Genomic DNA, 20,715 nt, shown 5'->3' with positions numbered 1-20,715 from the left:
GGGTGGTTTGGGGTGTGTCAGAAAGGCAAGGAGTCCCTCGGTCCTGAGGGACTCAGCCATGGTGCTTAACCCAGCCTGCCTCACACCTTAGGCCACCACAACCACTGTCCATGGCTTGGCTCACATGACTGTCACACTCCCCGAGTGCCATTTCCTGTCACAGATGGCAGCCTGCAGTAGTGCCCACCACCATGTAGCCACAGGCTGCTCGTGTCTTTCCAGTGCAATTCACCCTTGAGAGTCTTTCTCAGATGCCTCCTGTTACCTCTTAAGTTGTCCAAAAAGCAGAGTCCCTTACAACACATTCAAAATCAAGTTGGCCATCATTCTTGGGAGAGTGCAAGGAAATTAGACCCAGCAGGTGCCAGGGCTGGAAGCAATGGCCTGCTGTTCCCCTGTAGCTTGCTGGACCAGGGTGAGAGGTGCTTAGATGAAGCCAAGCCGACCAGGAAAACAGTCCATCCACCCTGACAGCAAAGAGGCTGCATCCAACACCGGTGACAGAGAAACACTGATGTCTAAGGAGATGGGTGGCCCAGAGGGAGGCCTCTGCTCAGAGAAGCTAAATCAGGAGGAGCTGGGTGGCCGGTAGGAGCTATAGAAAATAAGACACGTCCATACAAAAGCACTGTGGCGTGTTTTTTTATTTGCAAATATATCCTTGCTCAAAGGGTATGTTCTTTTTTGTGGCAGCTAGATTAGTAAAATAATTGACTATGGAGGGGCACTATTACAGCTTTCATTAAGAAATCTTTCTTTAAAAATGTCTGCTCAGTCTGAAGGAAAGTTTGCCATGCTGAAGACCAAAAGAAAAGTAACAGGTGCTTTAGTGAAAGACATTTGCACCCCAATCTTCAGCCGCCTTCCTGTGTGGCTTTTCAGTGGCTGAAGTGTGCCACAGAGAACAGTGAAAACAGACTATGCAGCGCCTACCTTGCTAGAAACTTCCTCACCCAAGCAGGGAGAGGGAAGCCTGGGGCACACCACATCGCTGTCTGCCTCAGAATCTCCAGAGCAGCTACCTGCTTCAAGGAACAACTCTGGGCACGTCTGCACTTTTCCAAGGATCTTCCCAGCGGGCCGAGCCAAAAGTCACAGACATCTGCGGGCTTGATTATTAGCATACTAGGCCCAAGATTCAACCCCCCTACCCCCACAGAAGGAATAAAACTGGGTGTGATGCATGCCCACAATCTCCATACTAGAGAGGTAGAGCAGTAAAGATCAGAAGTTCAAGGTCATCCTAGGCTATACAGTGAATCCAAAGCCAACCTGAACTATTCTGTCTCAACATTCACTAAAACAATGCCACAGAAGAAACTGCTACACCCCACTTAACACCCCACTCCCTAGAATACAGTAACACGAAGAAAACACATTCACAGGTATTGGTTTAGATGAAGTGCTATTGGGCTGGAATTTACCAGTAGACAGAGATTACCACTGATGGGCTGTGGGTTCCATTCCACTGAGCCTCTGGTGGGTGTGGACCAGGCTGCCTGGCTCCTGCTTGATACCACAGGTGTTCTCTGCTGCGGCTAAGTACAAGAACCTGCTTCTTCATCCCTCATCATTAACCTACCACAGGGCTTCAATTACTTTCCTCTCCTTTTTTAAGGGCAGTCCATCCAATCCTGGGGCTCCTGCATGCTAGGCAAGGGCTATAGCACCAAGTTACATTCCCATAACTTAACAATCCTTATTTAGTTCAGCAAAAGAAAGTGGGTGATGGGCCCTGGCCTCCCCCTATAGTGACGGAATACTGGGACGCAAGGTTAGGAATGTAAAATGTGACATGAGGTTCCTTCGCTGGTCTCTGGTAGGAGACTGGAACGTGGAGAGTCTCAGGACTATGGCTCATGCCCACCGCTCACTCCCACCCACCGCCTGCCTACTCTGAAATTCCTATCTTCCTTTCAGGAGGCCATGGGCTCATTCAGAGCAAAGCTCCATTACCTACTCTAAGGACCAGGTCACCAGCAACTGGAGAAGGCAAAGCAGAAACAGGGCCACTAGGAAGCTTTGTCTCTCTGACTAGTGTTCCTCTATGAGACAAACTGGAAGCGCAGTCAGAAGAGCTTGAGCAATGAAAAATCTGCCTGGTTCAGCCCACTGCACGGGCACACAGGGGAAAGGGAAAAAAAAAAAAAAAAAAAAAAAAAAAAAAAAACCTGCGATGTGATCACAAGCATCTCAAAACAATCAAATATCCTCTGGTGAATTGACCTCGGCACCATGCCCAGGCAAAGCCCAGCGGAGACGGGAGAACAAGCTAGCTGGCTGGCTGATGGATAAACTTGAACCCAGGCAGCCAGGACCCATGGGACCCTCATCTGTAGCCCGGAGAAACCTGGCTACACATGGCGTATTTCTAGGGAAGCCGTCAACTCCACAGCTCCACTGGGTGCCTTCCTGGGGCCTCAGAATCTTGAGCTAATGTCTTACTGATATTCTCTATCCCCCCAAGAGTCCAAACTGCATCATTTGGCTGGTGGACACAAGCCCCAGCACAGCTAAGGCGGGAGATAAAGTAAGAGAAGCCCAGTCTGCAGGACCACAGTGACTCATGCTTCCCACCTCCACCTTGTTCGGCTCCAGCCACAACTCACCAAGCTGCCACCAGGATAAAAAAAGAAACTGAAATTGTAGGTAAGAGAGAAAAAACAAAACACTGTCTCAGGGACAGGAATGCTCTTAGAACCTTAAATTCCACAAAGATTTTTAAAAATGCACTCGGTTTAGCAACAGACATGAATTAAAAAACATAAAAATAAAATCAAACCTGAGAACATTTGCAAAGTCCTGAAATAGGAAAACAACAACAGAAGAGATAGCAAGACTATCCAGAGACCAGGAGGTGGGAAAAGCCAGGTCCCTGGCCCTAACTAAGTGTTGCTGTGGAAGGATACAACATACTCAACAGGAATAGAGCGCTGTGGCACAGTGCTTAACACTCAAGGCAGCAATGACTTCCAACCCTGTGTGCAAGAGCAGCACGACAATTTCTTATCAGAAACCCTCTGTTGCCAGGTGAGTAATCATGAATAAACCCAGTCCTCAGGGGCACTGGATGACTGCCAGGTTCCCCCATTAGCTCCAGTTGCCCCTCAGTGGCCCCAGAGATCGACAACCAAGACGGCTCCCTCCCCCACATCCCTGACACTCACCTTCCCCATTCATGAGACCTTTCCTTTGAAGAGTGACAAATGTCATATCACCAAGACACCAACATGACCACCTACCCCTGCAGGGATGACCACACCACAGCCTCAATCCCAAGCATCTTTACCCTGAGCCCTGGTGTGGCTCGAAATTCTTCTCAGTGGAGAGCACATGCGAGAGGCCCTTTCTCTTCTCTCCTGCACAGTCTACAAGTCAAAAGGCACCAGCTGGAGCGGGATCTCAAGGACTCAATGAGGTGACTCAAGGGACACGTGGTTCCCTTTAGTGAGTTTTTCCTCGTGGCACCCTTGCTTACAGAGAACAGTGTTCTAGGAGCAGCACTGCCTGATGCTGCATGTGTATCGGTGATGGCTGCAGAACACAAGTCTGACGAGGAAAGTAGAAAATGTGGGGATGTGAGATTAGAAAGGAGGAAAAGATCACTCTAAATGTGAAAGCAGAAGCCAGAGATCACAAGCTGAGGGGAGCCAGGGACAGCAACTACGGCTTCCTGTGTGTGCTTGATAAGTCATATCCCACATTTCCTCGAAAAAGACATGTGCTGGGTGAGCAGAGGCTGTAATATTCTGGCTGAAATGTTGGCAGCTCTGAAGCCTGTGTCCTCATTCCATCAAATTTCCATTCACTGCCATCACCCAGGTGATAAAGGCATTTACTGTGAGCATCTTCCCGGGCAAGCTACAAGATTCCCAGGGAGAAAAGACTACAAGCCCAGCTCTCTCGAGGAGCAGAAAGAACAAAGGACATTGCATCTCCATGCCCTCAAGGCCACCTGAGAGCTGGAATGTCTATAACTGACCACCCCCAGGCCGCCTAAATTCCTGTTGCTACCCTGACACCTCTGGCAAAAAAGGACACCTTCCTGTTTCCATACTGTACACAGGTCTCACTTCCAGCCTGTGTTCCAAACCTGAACATGCAAGGCATCTGAACACCTCATGCTAGTTTAGTTGATGGTGCTCTTCTGGGGAGTTTATAGGGAAATACCACCCCATTTCCAGTTTGCCTTCTGTTCCACGTTTACAGTTAAAGATGTGATCTCTCGGCATCTTGCTGCCTTGCCTTACCCGTGTCAACAGACTCTGATCCCTCTGAAACTGTAAGCCAAAAATAAACTCTGTACTCCATAAGCTGATTCTGGTCGTGATAGCTTATCACAGCACAGAAAAGCAGCACAAGGAGTCATTGTGTTCAGCTCAATGTATCAATCCCTAGACTCTGTGCTCAAGCGATCCAATACGCTCCGGTCTCTGTGTTCTAGTCATCCAATACATCCGCAGCATCTCTGCAATACCTATTCCCTGACTGTCACCTTATGCCACTTTCACCCAGCTAAATGTACCAGCCCCATGCCCTGGGTAGCTGTATCTAAGTAACATAGTACAAACTGTTAGGACTGTCATATATGCTTGGGCATAGGTCTGGCCCTGGCAGATGTTATAAGACTGAGCAAATCAGACTTCTCCCTGATAAGGGTCTAAAGTAAATTTGGCATAACATATGGAGCACAAAAACTAGGTCACAGACATGTGCAACCAGCGCTCCGTCTGTCTATCAAGTAATTAACTAGGCAGAGTGTGAACAAGGAAGATGGAGAAATAGCCAACAAGCTGCAGTGTGCCTGAGATGCAAGCTCAAAAGACTTTTGTTTTCCCAATTACTGACCTTTACCGATTTCAGTCTTGTCTGAATTCAGGAGCATCCAATACTTTTCTAAGAAAGGGCAATAAAGGTATTTTGCAGACAGGGGCGGTCCCTCCTATGCCTAGAGGATCACTAAGGTTCTGCTGGGTGGCCAAACTGCAAACTCTGAAGCCTATAAAGGTCAGTCTTACCTTGAAAATGCAGAAAAGCATAATCACAAAGAAAATGCATGGGGATGGACTCATTATTTCTCTACTTCTCATTCCTTACACCTGTCTTTAAAGGTCTTTTCAACAGAAAAAATTAACAGAAGACTACTGAATATATGCATCACCAGCTCTGGGGAGGTGCTCAGCTTCTCCCACCCATCACTGAGAGCTTGTATCCACCCAGTGCTACACAACATCCCAAACAGAAGCTACAGCTAAAGATCCCACCAAGGATCACTGCCACTGCTATTCATGATAAGTCAGGAAGGAAAACTCAGTACCATGTACTCTGGTACCCACCTAACCCTGGTCATGGACGTTCACAGTCTGGGACAGGCTTGCCTTTTACTCAGATGTCACTTATCAGGAGAGAATATGAGAACACCCCCATCTAAACAGAAAAGTGTCAGCAGGACACACCCAAAAAAGTCTAGAGAAGGTGCCTGAGCAAGATGATGCAAATGACCCAGGGAAGCACGAGGTACCCAGAAGACCGCCCCAGTGTTGACCATATCCTTCCCCCTGACTGAACCTGGGGGCGGGGAGCACACACAAATACAGCCTCCCAACTCGGCGGCAATTTCTGCTGCTTTTATAAAAAGCCCACATTATGCTTCCAAAAACTAAAAAAATCGTCAAATATGCCATGATTTCCCATTAGAAAAGCCATAAACTACCAAAGAACCGACTCATACGATCTGCATTTTGCCAGAACAATCAAGTCCATGTGGGGCATGATGTCGTTTCCTGTGCATGAATAAGAACGATTGAAAACCATCTGCAATTACCTATCCCACTGGATGTAACCAAGTAGCCTCCTCCTGAACTAGTGAGTTCCTCTCTGCCAGGCTCTTCAAATCCAGTTTGACAACACCATGACAGGACTGCGGTGGGCACTAGTCCTGTGAAGCCCTTCATGACCCAGGTCTTTGCCTGGCAGCAGAAGTGTTGGCTGAGGCTGAGTCCTACACTGCCCTTGGTTAGAATGGGTGGAGCTCAAGGCATGACCCTGGGAGGGTCCAACCCGAGACTATTAATGAGTATAAAGGCCTGATGCCTGACCCCAACTGAAGCTCAACCATCTCTACTCCTCAGCCCATCCCCATTGATTCAGAATCCTTCAAGGAGCAGCCTTCTTCCAAGGTCTGTAGCTAAGCTAGCCCGCAGGTGGAGAGGTCAAAGAGGACCCCAGGGAATGCCCTGATGTCACTCTCCTCCAGCGCCCACCTCCTAAGGAACTGGCCTTCTCCATGGTAACCGCTGCAGGGTATTTACAGAGCCTCTACCAGACAGGAACCCTATCACCACCGCCACCTCCACGAGGCATGGACATTTGCGCATGACACTCACAGACCTTCCAGGCCCGTGCGTATCAAGAAGACTTCTCTGCCTCACTTGCAGCACCTGACAACCCCACTGGCACCCTCGTCCACAGCAGGGTGGACACCATTCACTACGTTTCTAGAACCAAGCACTGCACTCCATATTAGTGATGCCCACAACCAACACCAGGCCTGTTAGCGCCTGTGAGGAGCATGGGTCTAAGATGCGCCAGGCCACACAGTGCTAAAGCTATGGCGGAAGCAAGGACGGTAGGGCAGATGAAAGGGAGAGCAGCTGTGGGAGTGCTGGTCAGGGTGGTCTCTGAAGTACTGACATTTACACACTGAGGAAGGAGAGGGCTGGGTGCTGGGACTAAGGGAGGAAAAGAAGGGGGAGCTGGGATGAAGAACAATATGGTGCTGGTGTTGGAACAGTTTGCTTGGAGTGAGTGACGTGGGGACTCTGAAGAGTGTGAAGATGGGACAGGAGTCACATCCAGCTCTCCAAAAGACAGAGATGTCATGTGAACGTGGGTTGAGGTGAAAGTGGGCCTGTGCAGATCTGAAGAAAAGAAGCCCTGAGAATCGCAGGGGTACAGCGTGAGCAGAGACCAGGTGCCTGCTGGAGCAACAGAAGGCGATGCAATGTTCCAGAGGAGCAGGTAGAAGGGCTATAACCATGCATAGAGGCTCCTCACGAGGGGCACCCCACGTTTGGGCTATAGATATGTAAAACAAAAGTCCCAGTGGTCACCCAGCCAAAACCAAGCTTACCACGCACACTTGGGGTCTGGGATTACTCTGTTTCACCGGTTCAGTCTCTTGAGAAATCTTTGAAGTTTCTGGTAACTCAAACCACCCTGCAACACACTGGCCAGCCTCTGAGTGCTTATTTCTTTGATAAAATTCACAACACACTGACTGTCCGCATACACGGAGGAATTTCATCTCCAGTCCTGACCCAGCGACCACTGGTCACTGTCTGCAAGCTGCCCCACCCAGGGTTTCCTGCTCCTGAGTGGAGTGGAAAGCTGGGTGAAGGGGTCCAGGCAGTGAAGGCCACACTCAGAATAGAAGCATGGGAAGGGAGAAACAAGGGTCCTCTGCAGATGAGATTAACCCGGAGCAGTACGAACCTACTGAGTCCTCCTGGGCATCTACAATCCAGTACCTGTCACATGTGACCCTTTTATGGTCACATGCTGCTACACAGTCAGCTCATCGTTGTGAGGTGAGGGTAGATCTAAGTGACTGGCTCTAACAGAGATAGTAGCAGGATACCCACCTCTGTGGTTACATGCTATAGATCTCTCTATACCGCTACATACGCATCTCTAAGACAGCAATGCCACGACTCAGCAGAGTAACAACCACTGCACAGTGCTGTCAGTCTCAGTACAGTCAGTACACCGCTGACTGCCTTGCTCTTCCAATATACACAGCCTAGCCACAGAACTTTAAAAGGATCCCCTTTTTAACCCCAGAATAACAGACAGTAACAGCAGTATTCACAGGTAGAAAGGCTGGCCTGTCCCTGGATTTGACAGCTCCATAACAAGCTAAATGCACCTAAATGCATGCACGAAGGCTGGGCAGACTCATGGCCCCAGAGCTGGACTCTCACCACATGGAAGTCTAAGAACCATATGGGCAGATTCTCGGTGGTTACAGATCTTCTTGTGAACCCCCCCCCCAGTGCTCCCAGCACCCCCATCTGAGCAGGCTGGGATCCCAAGCTCACAGCCTAAATGGAGAAAAGCCCAAAGGGAACAACTTCCAAAAGGGTTTCTGGCATATTTAAAATAGCATCCCCGAGTCTGCGCCAAACCCTCAGTCCAGGCCCAAAGTGTTCTGTGGCTGAATTTAGAACTCTGAATATAAAGCCATCAATTTCAACTTCTTGAATCCAAGAGTAGAACCAGACTGGAGAAACAAATCACAAAACAGCAGCAGGAGACAACAAAAAAGGATCCATTCAAGGCACACAGACAGACAGACAGACAGACAGACACACACACACACACACACACACACACTCACACACACAGTAAATATGTGGAAATACAGATTATTATTATTATTTTTTACCAACACAAGGCCCTGTATAGCTCACACTGGCCTCAAATGCTACTGCCTCTGCCTCCCAAGTGTTAGGATTACAGACAGACAGACAGACACAGACACAGACACACACACACACCTGCCTCTGTCTCCCAAGTGCTAGGATTTTACACACTCACACACACACTTCTTTTGAGCTGTGTTTGGGATACAATCCAGAAGTTGATTATCCCATGCAAGCACTCTGCCAATGATCTAAGCCCAAAGTCCCTAACACAGATCTCAGACTAATATTTAAGATGAATGATCTCTGTGTGACTGACTCACTTGGCCTTATATATCCAAAGCAAACTGTCACTGCCTTGGGTTCATATAAGACAAATGAAAAGTCATGTCTGGGAAGTTCACATGGAGCTGAAACTCGGCACTAGTCAACACTGGCCACCTGGAAAACAGAAGCTGAATGGCTGGACCTCAGGGAACTTGAGCACTTTGCCTGCAAAGAGACCGATGCTATCTCAGTCAAGAAAAATGTCTCAAAATTCTCACACAGTATAGAGATCAGTGTCTTTAAAGTGTGCCAGCAAAGCCTACATCATGCCAACACACAACACCGAGACTGTGTTTGCTTTCAAGGAAGAGGACATGTCACTGTCAACATAAGAAAACTGAGGCCAACAGGTTGCTCTCAGCCCCCCCGTCACCTCCTCTCTACAGTCCACTAGGCATCCTCATAAGTGGTGAGGCCACCAGACTCCCGGGGACCAGATGGGAGAGCCACAACAGGTCTGCAATAGAAGGCTCACACACCTGAGCCTAATTCCAAGTGCAGAATTCAGTCCTTATATTATGACATGGGTGACATCCGAATTTTATCCTGGGAAGCCAATATTTTACAATATCAAAATTCCACCTTCCGTGTAAGCCACAGCGAAAATTCCCATATAAACTCTATCATAAAGCACACCGCCAAGGAATGGAATTGCATCATTACCCGCCACCTGTCCTTGTACTCGCCTTAAGCACCTCCTCCTCTTTCCCACCTGGTGCCCAGACAGTGCGGGCTCTGTCAGCTCTGCCAATCAGAGGCTTCACTGCACTGGAAACGTTACATTCCTAAAAAGCGCTTTGATGTTAAATACTTTTATCTCAATTTTAAATGGTGCTAGCGACACATCAGAAGTGGGTTCAGCTGTCTCCATATGGGGAGCAGTAAAGGTACTACTGCCACTATCACCCTTACTGGTCAGATCTGGTGGTTACTGTCAACTACACCGTATCTACAAACACCCAGGAGACAGGCATTTGGGCACACCTGGGGGAAATCATCTCGGTCCTATTAACAGTGCTAAGACGACCCACCCACTATGGGTATGGGCAGCATCATCCCCTTCCTAGGATCCTGGACCATACTCTATACCCCTGGGAAGGGAGCTGAACAGCAGCATGCATTCACAACTTTTCTGCCTTCTGATTATGGGTATGGCATGACCAGCTGCTTCAAATTCCTGCTGCCTTGCTTTACCAGCCATAATAGACCATGACCTTGAATCATGATCCAGAAGAAACCCCTTTTCCTGACTTGCTCCCCTCGCTGGCTGTCCAGACCGAACCCTTCCTCACTGCCTTTGTCTGAGAGCTTTATCAAGGAACATGAACATAACTAAGACATCGGGCTGAAGGGGAGCACAGCACCACAGGAGCGGCTGGAAACCAGGAGCAAAGACCACTCAGGCAGTAAAGGTCCACATGCTTCCCCATAAAAAGACAGTGGAAGCATCCTGAGCCTGTGACAGCATAGGAGAGGAGCTAGCAGAGCTCAGGATGGTCCAGAGAGAGAACCCCTCTAGGCTGAATGTCAGAAATAAGCCAAGTTCTGCTAAACATCTACAAGATGAATGAGCATTTGACTGAAAGAATGGGTGAGTGAAGACATGAAAAACTGTCCCAAAGCAAGGCAAGCAGTAACCAAAGACCAGAAGGCCAGGCCCTTCCTTGCCCAGTTACCAGCTCCCAAGCAGTGGGCATCTCACACCCTTTGCCACCATGATTTTACAACTGGCTCTCCACTCTCAGTGAATCCACAGAACCTGAACAGACCAGCACTCAACAACCCTTGGGATTCTTACAATTCTGAACACAGAGGACCACCCAGCCACACCAGGGTCACATGGCCCCAAGCCTTCATGATGGTCACAAGTGATCATACACCACCCCAGTGACCCTGACATATACTACATGATCCCAATGCCCTGGATGACTTTGTTAGGTGGCCCCAATTCGACAAGATCCTCTACCATGGAGATGTGACACCCATAGCACTAAACTGGTATAGGTTCGAAGTACAAGCAGACACTGATGGCAGCCATCAGAGATAAAAATGCCCCACAGTTCCTCTGTCAGAGTTCTCTCTACCAGCATCTTCCTAACCATGTTTCAGAAGGAATGTGCTTCCAGGCTTGCTTCTAAGACATCCTAATACCCCAAACTGAACCTGACACACTAACATGACATGCTAACACCTGAGCTGAACCTGACATGCTAACATGACATGCTAACAACCCATCTCTGGTTCTCCAAAGAAGGCTGCAGATGAGCTGGGTCCCTAAAATGAGACTTGAGAATTAACAAGCAGGGGCTGGGTGTGGCTCAGTAGCTAGATTGGCACGTTGGGGAACCTGAGTTTTATTCCTTACACAAGAGGACCAAACAGAATTAATATGTACTTCCTGTGCCATAGACAATTACTTTTGCCTAGCTGACAGCCAATCCCAGGCCAAAGGGGGCAGGGAAATGTCCTCAATGCATGTACCCTCAACCTCAGAGTTTCTCTCCCTAACAGGTCACTGTGTACTTTCAAATCATAAATGTTAACAGATCTGTAAATGCGTAAATGCTAAATACTAAGCTTATTAGATCATCTATAAATTTTATAGATTTATAAAGTGTGTAGGTACTCAGAGCAATACATATCAAATGAAATCTGAAGAAAGCTTCTCTCAGGCTTTGTCTAGTGTGGTTTTGGGGCAATGACTTCAAAAGCCTGGTACCCATCCATCCACACCCATCCATCCAAGCATCTATGCATCTGCCCATCCATCCAATCCCCCCAGCTCTCCCTCCCTCAGTCCATTCCACAGTCTATCTGCCTGTCCATCTTCCAGTACAGAGGATTAAGGAAGGTTATGTGACGATTCAGCTGCTCTCAGGCTGAGCTCTGGAAGAAGTCTGATCTGGCTTGTAAGAAGGGAAGTGACTCCACATGGCAGAGTAACAGCCCTTCTCCGGCACAGGAACCAATGTGGGAGGGACACTGAAGCCGTCTTCTCCTTGCTCATAATCACCAGGTATGCTGGCCAATTATCTCAAAAGCAGCAGCTCCATGAAGGTCGTGGGCCAATATAAACAAATAGGGGAAGGAGAATCCAAGACTGCCTTAAACTGGAGTGTCTGCAGTGAGAAGCCTACCCATCAAGTGTATATCTTGACCATAAACCCAAGCATACTCATATGCTCCATGTTTCTACCCAGAGGTCCTTTGCACAAATGTATCACAGGCAAATACCATGAAGCCTTGATGCTAACTGCACATGTTCAAACCTCCTCCTGCACCTTCACAGGAACTCAGGGAAGTATGAAACAGCTACTTGAGTACCGGGAAGGCTGAGCTCAGGTGGCTTCGAAGCCTGACTGGGCTGCCTGGCTGGCCACACACTGTTCCAGCAGAGACAAAGCCCAATGTCCTTTCTCCAAGTGGCAACTGAGGGGTATCCTACTGCCACCAGAAGGTACCTCCCCCTTCCCCATTTCTGGCCTGGTGTTAGGCATCGCAAACCAGCTTTCAAGAAAGCAAGGAGGAAACCTGTGGGACAAACATGTTAGGGTCAGGCTGGGCTACTACCCATCACCTGCTCTCCAAAAGAATCAGGCCCAGAAAACACTGCCTGTGGAAGTCATGCCGGGGACAAAGAGGAGAGACAAATGGCTCATTGTTGCCAGATCCCTGCCTGCTGGTGGCCAGGGTAGTCACTAAAACTCCAACAAGCCAAGAGAAGCCAGTGAGGAACAGAGGTTAAGACCGAAGTGAGGACCTAACGGGCCTCCCCACCTGGACACTATCAGGACAAGCACATTCCTTCTTAACACGGGAGAGGACCCTGCATCATCAGCACCCTAGGTGGCATGTCCAGCCTTTTGACAATGTGCCATGGTGGGTGTTGTCATCTACAGTTTATACTTGAGAATGGCACAATCCAGTCACTAAAGGGAAAACGAAAAGAAAAAAGACCCTCCTAATAAATAACCTTAGGTTAGCAAGTTTGTGTTGAGCCACATTCAGAGCCATCCTTGGCTGGATGTGGGCTGCAGGCTGAACACTCTCATGGTCCAGCACCCAGGGAGATGCTGGAGGGCCAGCACTTCAAACCTCAAAAACCACAAACCCATAGCCTGGCCACCAATCCCTGGCAGGAGAGTCCCAGTGATGCTTCCCACTCATTCAGGAGGACTATGACAAGGTGGGGTGGACACTGAATCACAAGCCTCCTTCCCCAGGAGTTTAGCTAAACCCCTGCTGTGATCTGCACCCCAGTTCCAGGAAGAAACCAGCAGGTTCCCAGTCTTCCAAATCCAGTCTCCAGTGAAGGTGGCTTCCAGACACAGGGGCCAGGCCAGTAGCCTTAACTTGTGACTGCTGGGGACCCTGGCAGATTCTTGAAAGGCCTAAGTTCTGGTGTAGGACCTGAAATTTCCAGGAGAAGGGTGTGTCCACACCCCCTGGAGCTCTGTGTTGAAATGTGAAGGCCTGGGCAGAAAGAACAAGACTGTGGCATGAGGCACCCATGTGCTGTGTGGGCAACTGTCCTGCCCACACTGTTCGACAGTAGGACTTGGGACTGTGGGACATGAGTACTATTGCTCTCCTTTCAGACGGGGGCTCATGTGGCCCCGGCTGGCCTCAGACGATGATGACTTTGAACTTTGGATCCTCAATAGATTATTGGGGTGCATCGCCATATCTGGTTTATGTGGTGCTGGGATGGAACGCACCACTTCATGCACACTAGGCAAACACGCTATCTACTAAGCTGCATTCTCCTGCAAGTTAGATAGTTCTATTTATTTATTTATTTATTTATTTATTTATTTATTTATTTATTTTTTGTAGCTCATTGGAGCAATAATAAACACTAGATAAATACCCCCTCTCCTACCCAGACAGAAGCAGCATCAGTCATTCTGCCCCTGTAGAAGGACTAATGAGTGGAGGAGGGCAGGGGTCTCATGGAAGGCTGCTGTCACTGTTTATGGAGTCAATTCTCACTTGTCTGACAGTCAGCAGGCCCGCTTGAAATGACAGGCACAGAGGGCAAGAGGGAACACAGGATTCCCTTTGACAACCGTCTCAAACAAAAGGACACCCACCCTCATCACTTGAGTCCCACCGTTCTGCACCAGCAGTGAGCTGAACAAAGAGAGCCTCCCTGCATGCTGACCACACCAGCTGGCGAGGCACATCATGCAAAACCTCACACGAGCATCGTATCGAAAGAGACACAGGGCTTCTCCCGGGCAAGGGTGGTGTGAGAGCGCAACCCTCTTTCCCTTTTACTGCCATGGACAGAATGCGCCTGGTGAAATTATCTTCACATGCTAGATAAGGAGAAGCCAGCGGAACCCTGCCCAGCACTCACCCTGGTGCGCCCTGATACTGACAGTGAGGATGGAGTTTTCCCTTTTACTGGTCAGAGTAGCTTTTGTGCTTCTCTGGGAAACAAGAAAAGTGGAACAAAAAGCAAAAATACGTACAAGAAAAAGAAGGGGGGGAGGAAATAGCACCCACTTTTAAATTAAAACCAGCCAAGTGGAAGACATGCGACCCCATTCTTCTAAACCGCAGGGCACTTAGAGCAATGTCTAGACTAATGACCAGGAGGAGCTCAGGCTAAGCCAGGTGAGTATCTGCCACACCAGGGGCCATTGTGAGAGGTAGAAGCCCAGGGCTGTGGTCACCCAGACAAGCAGGAACTCAAGGCTCAGCAGGAGCCAAACCACCATGGGCAGATGGTCCTTCTCTCAAAATAATGAAAAGATGATAATCGCCCCTCTTTTCTGCTAATCTGTTGACCTTAATACCAATTCTGCCCTTAATCACGAGGAGCGGCCACACAGCTGTAGTCAACCCCAATAGTGAGGGTACTTCAAGTAAGACAGCATTTCCCTTTCCTCTGTTTAATCCTACAGTGACATTTTAAATTAGCACTGCTGTTCTAATCACTGCACTGGAAAAAGAAAATCTTGTGCCAGGAGCATAAATATATTTTTTTAGAAGATCACAAAATTTCCTTCTGCTTCATGTTGGTGTATTAATCACTAACATGTATTAGCTCTGAGGATAGTATGGAGTTTATAGCAGCCCCCCTAAAGAAATCCTACCCAACTTGCTAGTGGGGAGTTCTTTTCCTCATGTAGCAAATTCCTGATGATCCTGCAAGGTCCAGCTCATTTTACCCCCATGCTGCCACCAGCCAACTTCTTCCCCAGCGTAAGGACATGCGATCCATTATTTGCACCAACCCCCCAGCTCTCTCCTCCATCATTCCCACAAACATTGAACAAGAGTCTATGTGTTGCTATGTGTCTGTGCATGCAGGGGGCTAATACCAGTGTTGGCTCAGGAGGAACTCTCTATTGAGCCTTACAGGTATCTACATGATGCTGTGGCCACACACCGGCATGTGTGTGTGACACTGGGGAAACAGTCACAGCTTGCCAAGCACTCTATAGACCCACTGTAACTTCTCATCTCCGCAGACTGGAACTGAGCCTCCACTGGCTCTCAGAAGCCCCACAGATGTGTTAGTGCATCAGAAAAGCAAGACAAGCAAAAATCAAAACAACAGTGTTTCCAAACAAAGGGTAGCCGCTAGTAATCAAATAGCCAAACAGGTTGCTGCAATGAGTGTGTGTTTCAATACTCTAGCAGCAGGATGTTCCAAATCCAGGTTTTCAGAGGGAAAAAAAGAAAAAGAAAGATGTAGGCTGGGGACCCATGCTAAACTGTAGCTCCAGACAGAAGGCATAGACCTAGAGAAACACAGCACAAACCCTGGGTGCCCAAAGATTCCCAGGCTGACCTTCAAGGTCACTCTGGAGCATGCCCAGTGCAGCTGCTGAGTCTCCAGGAGAAAGCTATCCCTGCCCCTCCCTCCAAACAACAACAAAACTCCACAAAATGAGCTTTCTTATCCTGAACATTCTGATGTCAAAGAGTGAATAGAAAATTATTCAAAATGTTTCAAAAGAGAGACTTTGAATGACATGTTTTCATCATAAATTATTTGCCCTGTCCAGTGGCAAATAAAGTTGAAAACAATGTACCAAGTTATTTCAGCAATTTTCTTTCATTTAATTGCTATTTCCTTTTTCTGGCCACTAAAGTGTCTTCTTGTTTGCTTGATATCCTAACGACTTTTCATCCTTTAATAACTAAAAGATACAAAAGCAAGGGAATCAGAAACTGAGGAACACAGCTACTGATGAAATGTGCTCTCAAAAATCAGTTGTAAATTACTATTTTAAAAAGCTGGCCCTAGCCAGAGCTATTAAGGAATCAACGTGATCCTCCCACACAGTAAAACACCCTGCATGTATCCCTAGCCTGGTGGCTAGGTCCTGGGAGTGGCAAGTTAGTCTGATTGCACCTGCCAGACACAGAGCAGGCCCCAGAGAGTGACACCAATCAGTGCTATTAATCACTTATAATTTGATCTTTCCTTGTACTGAATTATACTTGTGTCAATAGACTGCCTTAATACACGTGTGTCACATAACACAAAACTGACCAGGATCTGACACAAGGTCTTTCTGAAAACTGAGTCTAACCCACATAAACCCTGGGACTCCAAACATCAGTGAGAAGAGCCTGCACACTAAGAAAGCCCAGTGAAGCATCCGGGGAAGGTGGACCTTTTCAATCCTTTCACCCTAAAGCTCTTAAGTCAGGAATCCAGGAAAACCAACTACACACTTATCCAGATTTAAAGTAACTCTTCCGACAGCCAACTCAAAATCTAATGCTATTACACAGAAATTGTCTCTAGGTGTCCGAACCTCAAATTCCTTCTGTAATCATGAACTCCAAGCCATTATGGCCTAGATTTAAAAGAAGTCATCAAGGTGTTAGGTGATGCCGATGGTGCTACAAGTCTGTAAAGGCTTAACCCTGGGGTGGTAAAAGCAGCTTGGAACTGGCACAGGCCTGGTGTTTGTTGCTATTTAGCCAAGCTCAGGCTTTGCAATGCTGGTTACATGCACTTTTAGGCAGCTCCTGGCCTCACACTTCATGTTTCACAACATGCTCCATTCTCCCTTCCTAAACATAAAATTTCTGACTCCTGCAAAGCCACCTGATTCCCAAAGTAAATTTAAGCAAGGCAGGACAGGGCCAGCCCTGACACTATTCCCAAAGGGAAAATGTGGGATCCAGGGCATCCAACCATAACTTTAGGGCTGGGATTTTAACATAACACTTAAAATTCTGAACAACTGAGAATCTTTAAGAGCTATTTTGTTAATTATGTTTATTTGTGTCTGTATGAGTACGTGCATTGGTGCAAGGGCCAGTGTAGGCCAGAGGCATCGGGTCTCTCTGGTGCTGGGGTTCCGTCCGGGGCATTGTGAACTGAATGATGTGGATGCTAGGAGCTGGGTCCTCTGCAGGAAGCTATAAACTCTTCATCACCTCTCTCTCCACCACTGCCCCAACAACTGACATGCTATGAAACAAATACACAACAAAGCAAAACAAACAAAACGGCACAGGACCCTAATAAAATGGTACGGCCTGAAGGCTGAGAGGCTGTAACAGCCACAGAACTGACTGCTCCAGTCCTGAGCTGACACTTCAGACATCTTCACCAATGGCAAAGACTATCCGGATGAAAGGTGTAGTGCTGTACATACACACATGATCCAGAACTTTAGAATAAAGTGAGGCCTCAGAGTTCTGTGTATGTGTGTATGCTATGACCTGGTATAGTTTTAAAACTATTTTCAGTGTAGTTTTTGTTTTGAGACAGGTTTTCTCTGTGAAACAGCACTAAATGCCCTGGAATTCACTGTAGACCAGGCTGGTCTCAAACTCACAGAGATCTGCCTGCCTCTAGCCTCCTGAGTGCTGGGATTAAAGACCTGTTGTGCCACACACACTCAGTACTGTAACATTTACTCATCCATGCCCAGTCTTTTCCCTCCAGGTGATATACAGAAACCAGATCCACGTTTTGTGCTTTCAAGAGACTTCTGACCTCAAAATGTTACCTATCATATCCACCCCAGCTGGTTTTGTTCCCCCCCCCTCCTTTTTCTGAGACAGGGTCTGATGTAGCCCAGGCATCACACTTAATATATATATCAGAGGCCCATCCTCCTAAATGTACTTCCCAAATGCTGGGATTATAGACACATTCCATCACACCCAGTTTGCGGGTTTTCCACATGACCCATAAAGTTTGTGGTGAAGTTCTGTCCACGGAGACAAGCAATAAGATTACTATAGTTATTACTATTGAAAACTTGCACCCCTAGGGGGCAAACTTCCAACACACTTAACACCTTTACCATGGCAAACCGACTTTCTTTCAAGTGTTTGTCCCAAAGGAACCATCAAAACCTCAAATGCTTTTAACTCGTGTCCAGGTGCAGATGAAGCATACCCCCTGTCAATCATGTCTGTGCTTCTCCCCATCTCTGTAAGACAGGTACTTATCTGGAACCCAGGCAACTAATTAGTGTTTTCTACCATGTCCACAAACACAGAGGTGCAAGCCTGCTGTTAAAGTGAACAGGGACCTTTCAATTCTCCTGTCCTCTGTGTAAATGACAACAGCCACATCGTGCCAACCAACTCTTGCTTTCCTCCTCATTTCTTTATTTTCATAGATGAGCTTGCCAACTGGCGTTGTGGTACATGTGCAGAGGTCAGAGCACAACCTGTGACCCTCTGTGTGGGCCATGGGAATCACACCTGATCACCAGCTTGGTGGCAATTGCCTTCACCTGGCTGACTCATTCTCACTGGCTCCCAAAAGAAACTTCTGTCATTTTCTAACACTTTAAAAGCATGTTGGAAGGGAGAGAGAGTGAGAGGGATTAATGGCTGGAGTAGTGTAAGGAGTGTGCCAAAGTGCTGTGAGGCATGTTAAAACTAGACAGGTACGATAGATAACTCAACCAATCAAGTCTGGGGACAGGTAACTTCATAGCAAAACAAGGGCAACAAGCAGGCAAGCATGCCACAGCAGGGTCTGGCTCCAACCCTTCTCTTCTCTAGCACATTCCTAGGCAGCAATATGAGAATGGTTTGTCTTCCAGGGGTCCTCTGCCAAGGTTGGTTTTAATGTGAGCATGGACCTAGGGCAGTCAGCTAGCCTGTGAGATTCAGCTAGGATAAACTGTTTCCCGGATGGCAGGAGCCAGCTGATGCTGTAGGAACCACTATACTCCACTGCATCTACCTCCATGGCCATCAGCCCACCTTTTTGTAATCAGAAGCATGAATAAGGAATCCTCCTACTGAACCCCACACACACACACACACAACACAGCAGCAGTATAACAATTACTCATCCAGGTGATCTACAGAAGCCAGATCAATGTTTCATGGTTTCAAGAGATTTCTGATCCCCAAATGCTATCTATCATATGGTTAATTCACCACTTTCAGTGTCTACCCCCAAGAAACGTCTCCACAAGGTCCCAGTAGGCATGTGAGAAACAAGAAACCCCTGACGTTTCAGGATGGGCTGCAGGATTGGCCCCTCATACCCTAGCATCCATTATCCGGCTTGCTTTCCCCAGTAACGTGGAGGAAGAAGGGCCTGGATACCTGTCATCAGCCCTTACTGGCTATGAGCTGACTCTACCCAAAGCCCCATTGGTAGGATCACCCAAATCAGCCATCACTGAACTCTCATGGTGAAACCAACAGCAGCCTGCTGCTCTGAAGAAGGGAGGCAAGGATTAATTCAAAATGATTACGGCTCCTCATAGCTGACCAGAAGCTGCACCTGCATAGCACAGCCCAGGACCAAGGCTGTTATGCCCACCCCACCCCACTCAGCCCCTGTGTGGGCAAAGGAACACTCTAGCTCCATTCTACAGATGAGGAGGGCTGAACCAGCAAGAGGGGCAGCAAACGGTCAGGTAATCTTAGCCTAGTCAAGCTCACGAAGGCCAGGTGACAGGCCCAGAAACTGCTAAAGCACGTAAAGCCTGGGGTGACCGCCATTCAGGACCACCCAGGCTGTTTCAGTAAGCAGCAGAAAAGTTCATATCCTCGCGACCACTGGCAGGCTGGACACCAGGGAAAGCAGGTGTCCTCTAGGGGCCCCAGGCTGCTGGAACACAGGCCCAGCCCCCCATCGTTCTCCGGCCTGTCCAAGAGCATCCCCACCATCCACCGGACTGCCCACCTCTGCGCGGAGACCCCTCGATGCTCTCTGCGCTAGACGAGTGTGTGTCGGCTGGAGCCCGCCGCAGACTGAAGTAACCGCGGGAGCGCAGGGCGCCGCTGCGGGGTGAGGGCCCACCGTCCCTGCGCGCGAAGATGCCGCTGAAGAAGCGCAGCAGCCGGTGCTCCGAGGCTGCCCCGGGGCCGGCGGCCGCGGCGCGCGCGCGCTCTAGCCGCTGCAGGTCGCTGTTGTCCAGAGTGCGGTTCTTGCTCTTGCTGCGCTCCCAGCGCTCCAAGTCCGAAAGCGCATCGTTCTTGCTGAGCACCTCGCCTACATCCAAGGTGTTGCGCTTCTCCGCCACAGGCTGCGCTCCGGTCACCAGCTCCGAGCCGATCTCCGCCTCGACCTCTTCGTCGGGCACCCATGCTAGGCTCCCAGAGCTACTGTGGCGCCTCCCGCCGCTCAGCGCAGGGCTCCGCGGCGGCTCGGGCTCGCTCCAGTGCCTGAAGCTCAGACTCCGCCGCAGGGGCGCGGCCCGAGCCTCCTCCCCATCGGGGCTGCTGGGCCCCTCGGCCGAGGGGCTGCCCATCAGGTCCGCGGGCTCCCCGCCGCGCGTGCAAGGCCGCAGACGCCCGAGCTCCAGTTGCCCGGTGCTGCGCGTGCGGAAGGCGCGGAAGTCCCAGGCGCGCGGCCCGGCCTCAGGATCCTCAGCGGCCGCCTCCTCGGCCTCTTCTTCCAGCCGCCCGGGCGCGTCCGGGGAGCGCGCGGGCCGGGGCCGCCGAGCGGGGAGCGCAGCTGGAGCGGCCAGCTGCTCCTTCCTGACCATGGTCACCGAGATGCGGT

General features: G+C 49.1%; 1 protein-coding gene across 7 annotated transcripts in view; it reads right to left on the bottom strand.

Annotated features, from left to right (window-relative positions):
• Agap1 (ArfGAP with GTPase domain, ankyrin repeat and PH domain 1) overlaps window positions 1-20,715 on the bottom strand; it is a 436,703-nt gene that overhangs the window by 293,041 nt on the left and 122,947 nt on the right. For 6 of the 7 annotated variants that reach the window (XM_051190761.1, XM_051190762.1, XM_051190764.1 and 3 more), the window contains exon 1: window positions 19,894-20,715. This exon is cut by the window's right edge and continues 383 nt beyond it. The exons of the other annotated variant lie outside the window; for it this stretch is intronic. In XM_051190761.1, the coding sequence (XP_051046718.1) occupies window positions 19,894-20,715 (822 nt within the window). The remainder of the gene's footprint in view (window positions 1-19,893) is intronic. 7 annotated transcript variants of the gene reach the window in all.

This window comes from Phodopus roborovskii, unplaced genomic scaffold, assembly GCF_943737965.1.
Source record: "Phodopus roborovskii unplaced genomic scaffold, PHOROB, whole genome shotgun sequence".
Taxonomy (NCBI): Eukaryota; Metazoa; Chordata; class Mammalia; order Rodentia; family Cricetidae; genus Phodopus; species Phodopus roborovskii.
Note: the sequence above shows the minus strand (reverse complement) of the source record. Positions and strands in the feature narration are given on the sequence as shown.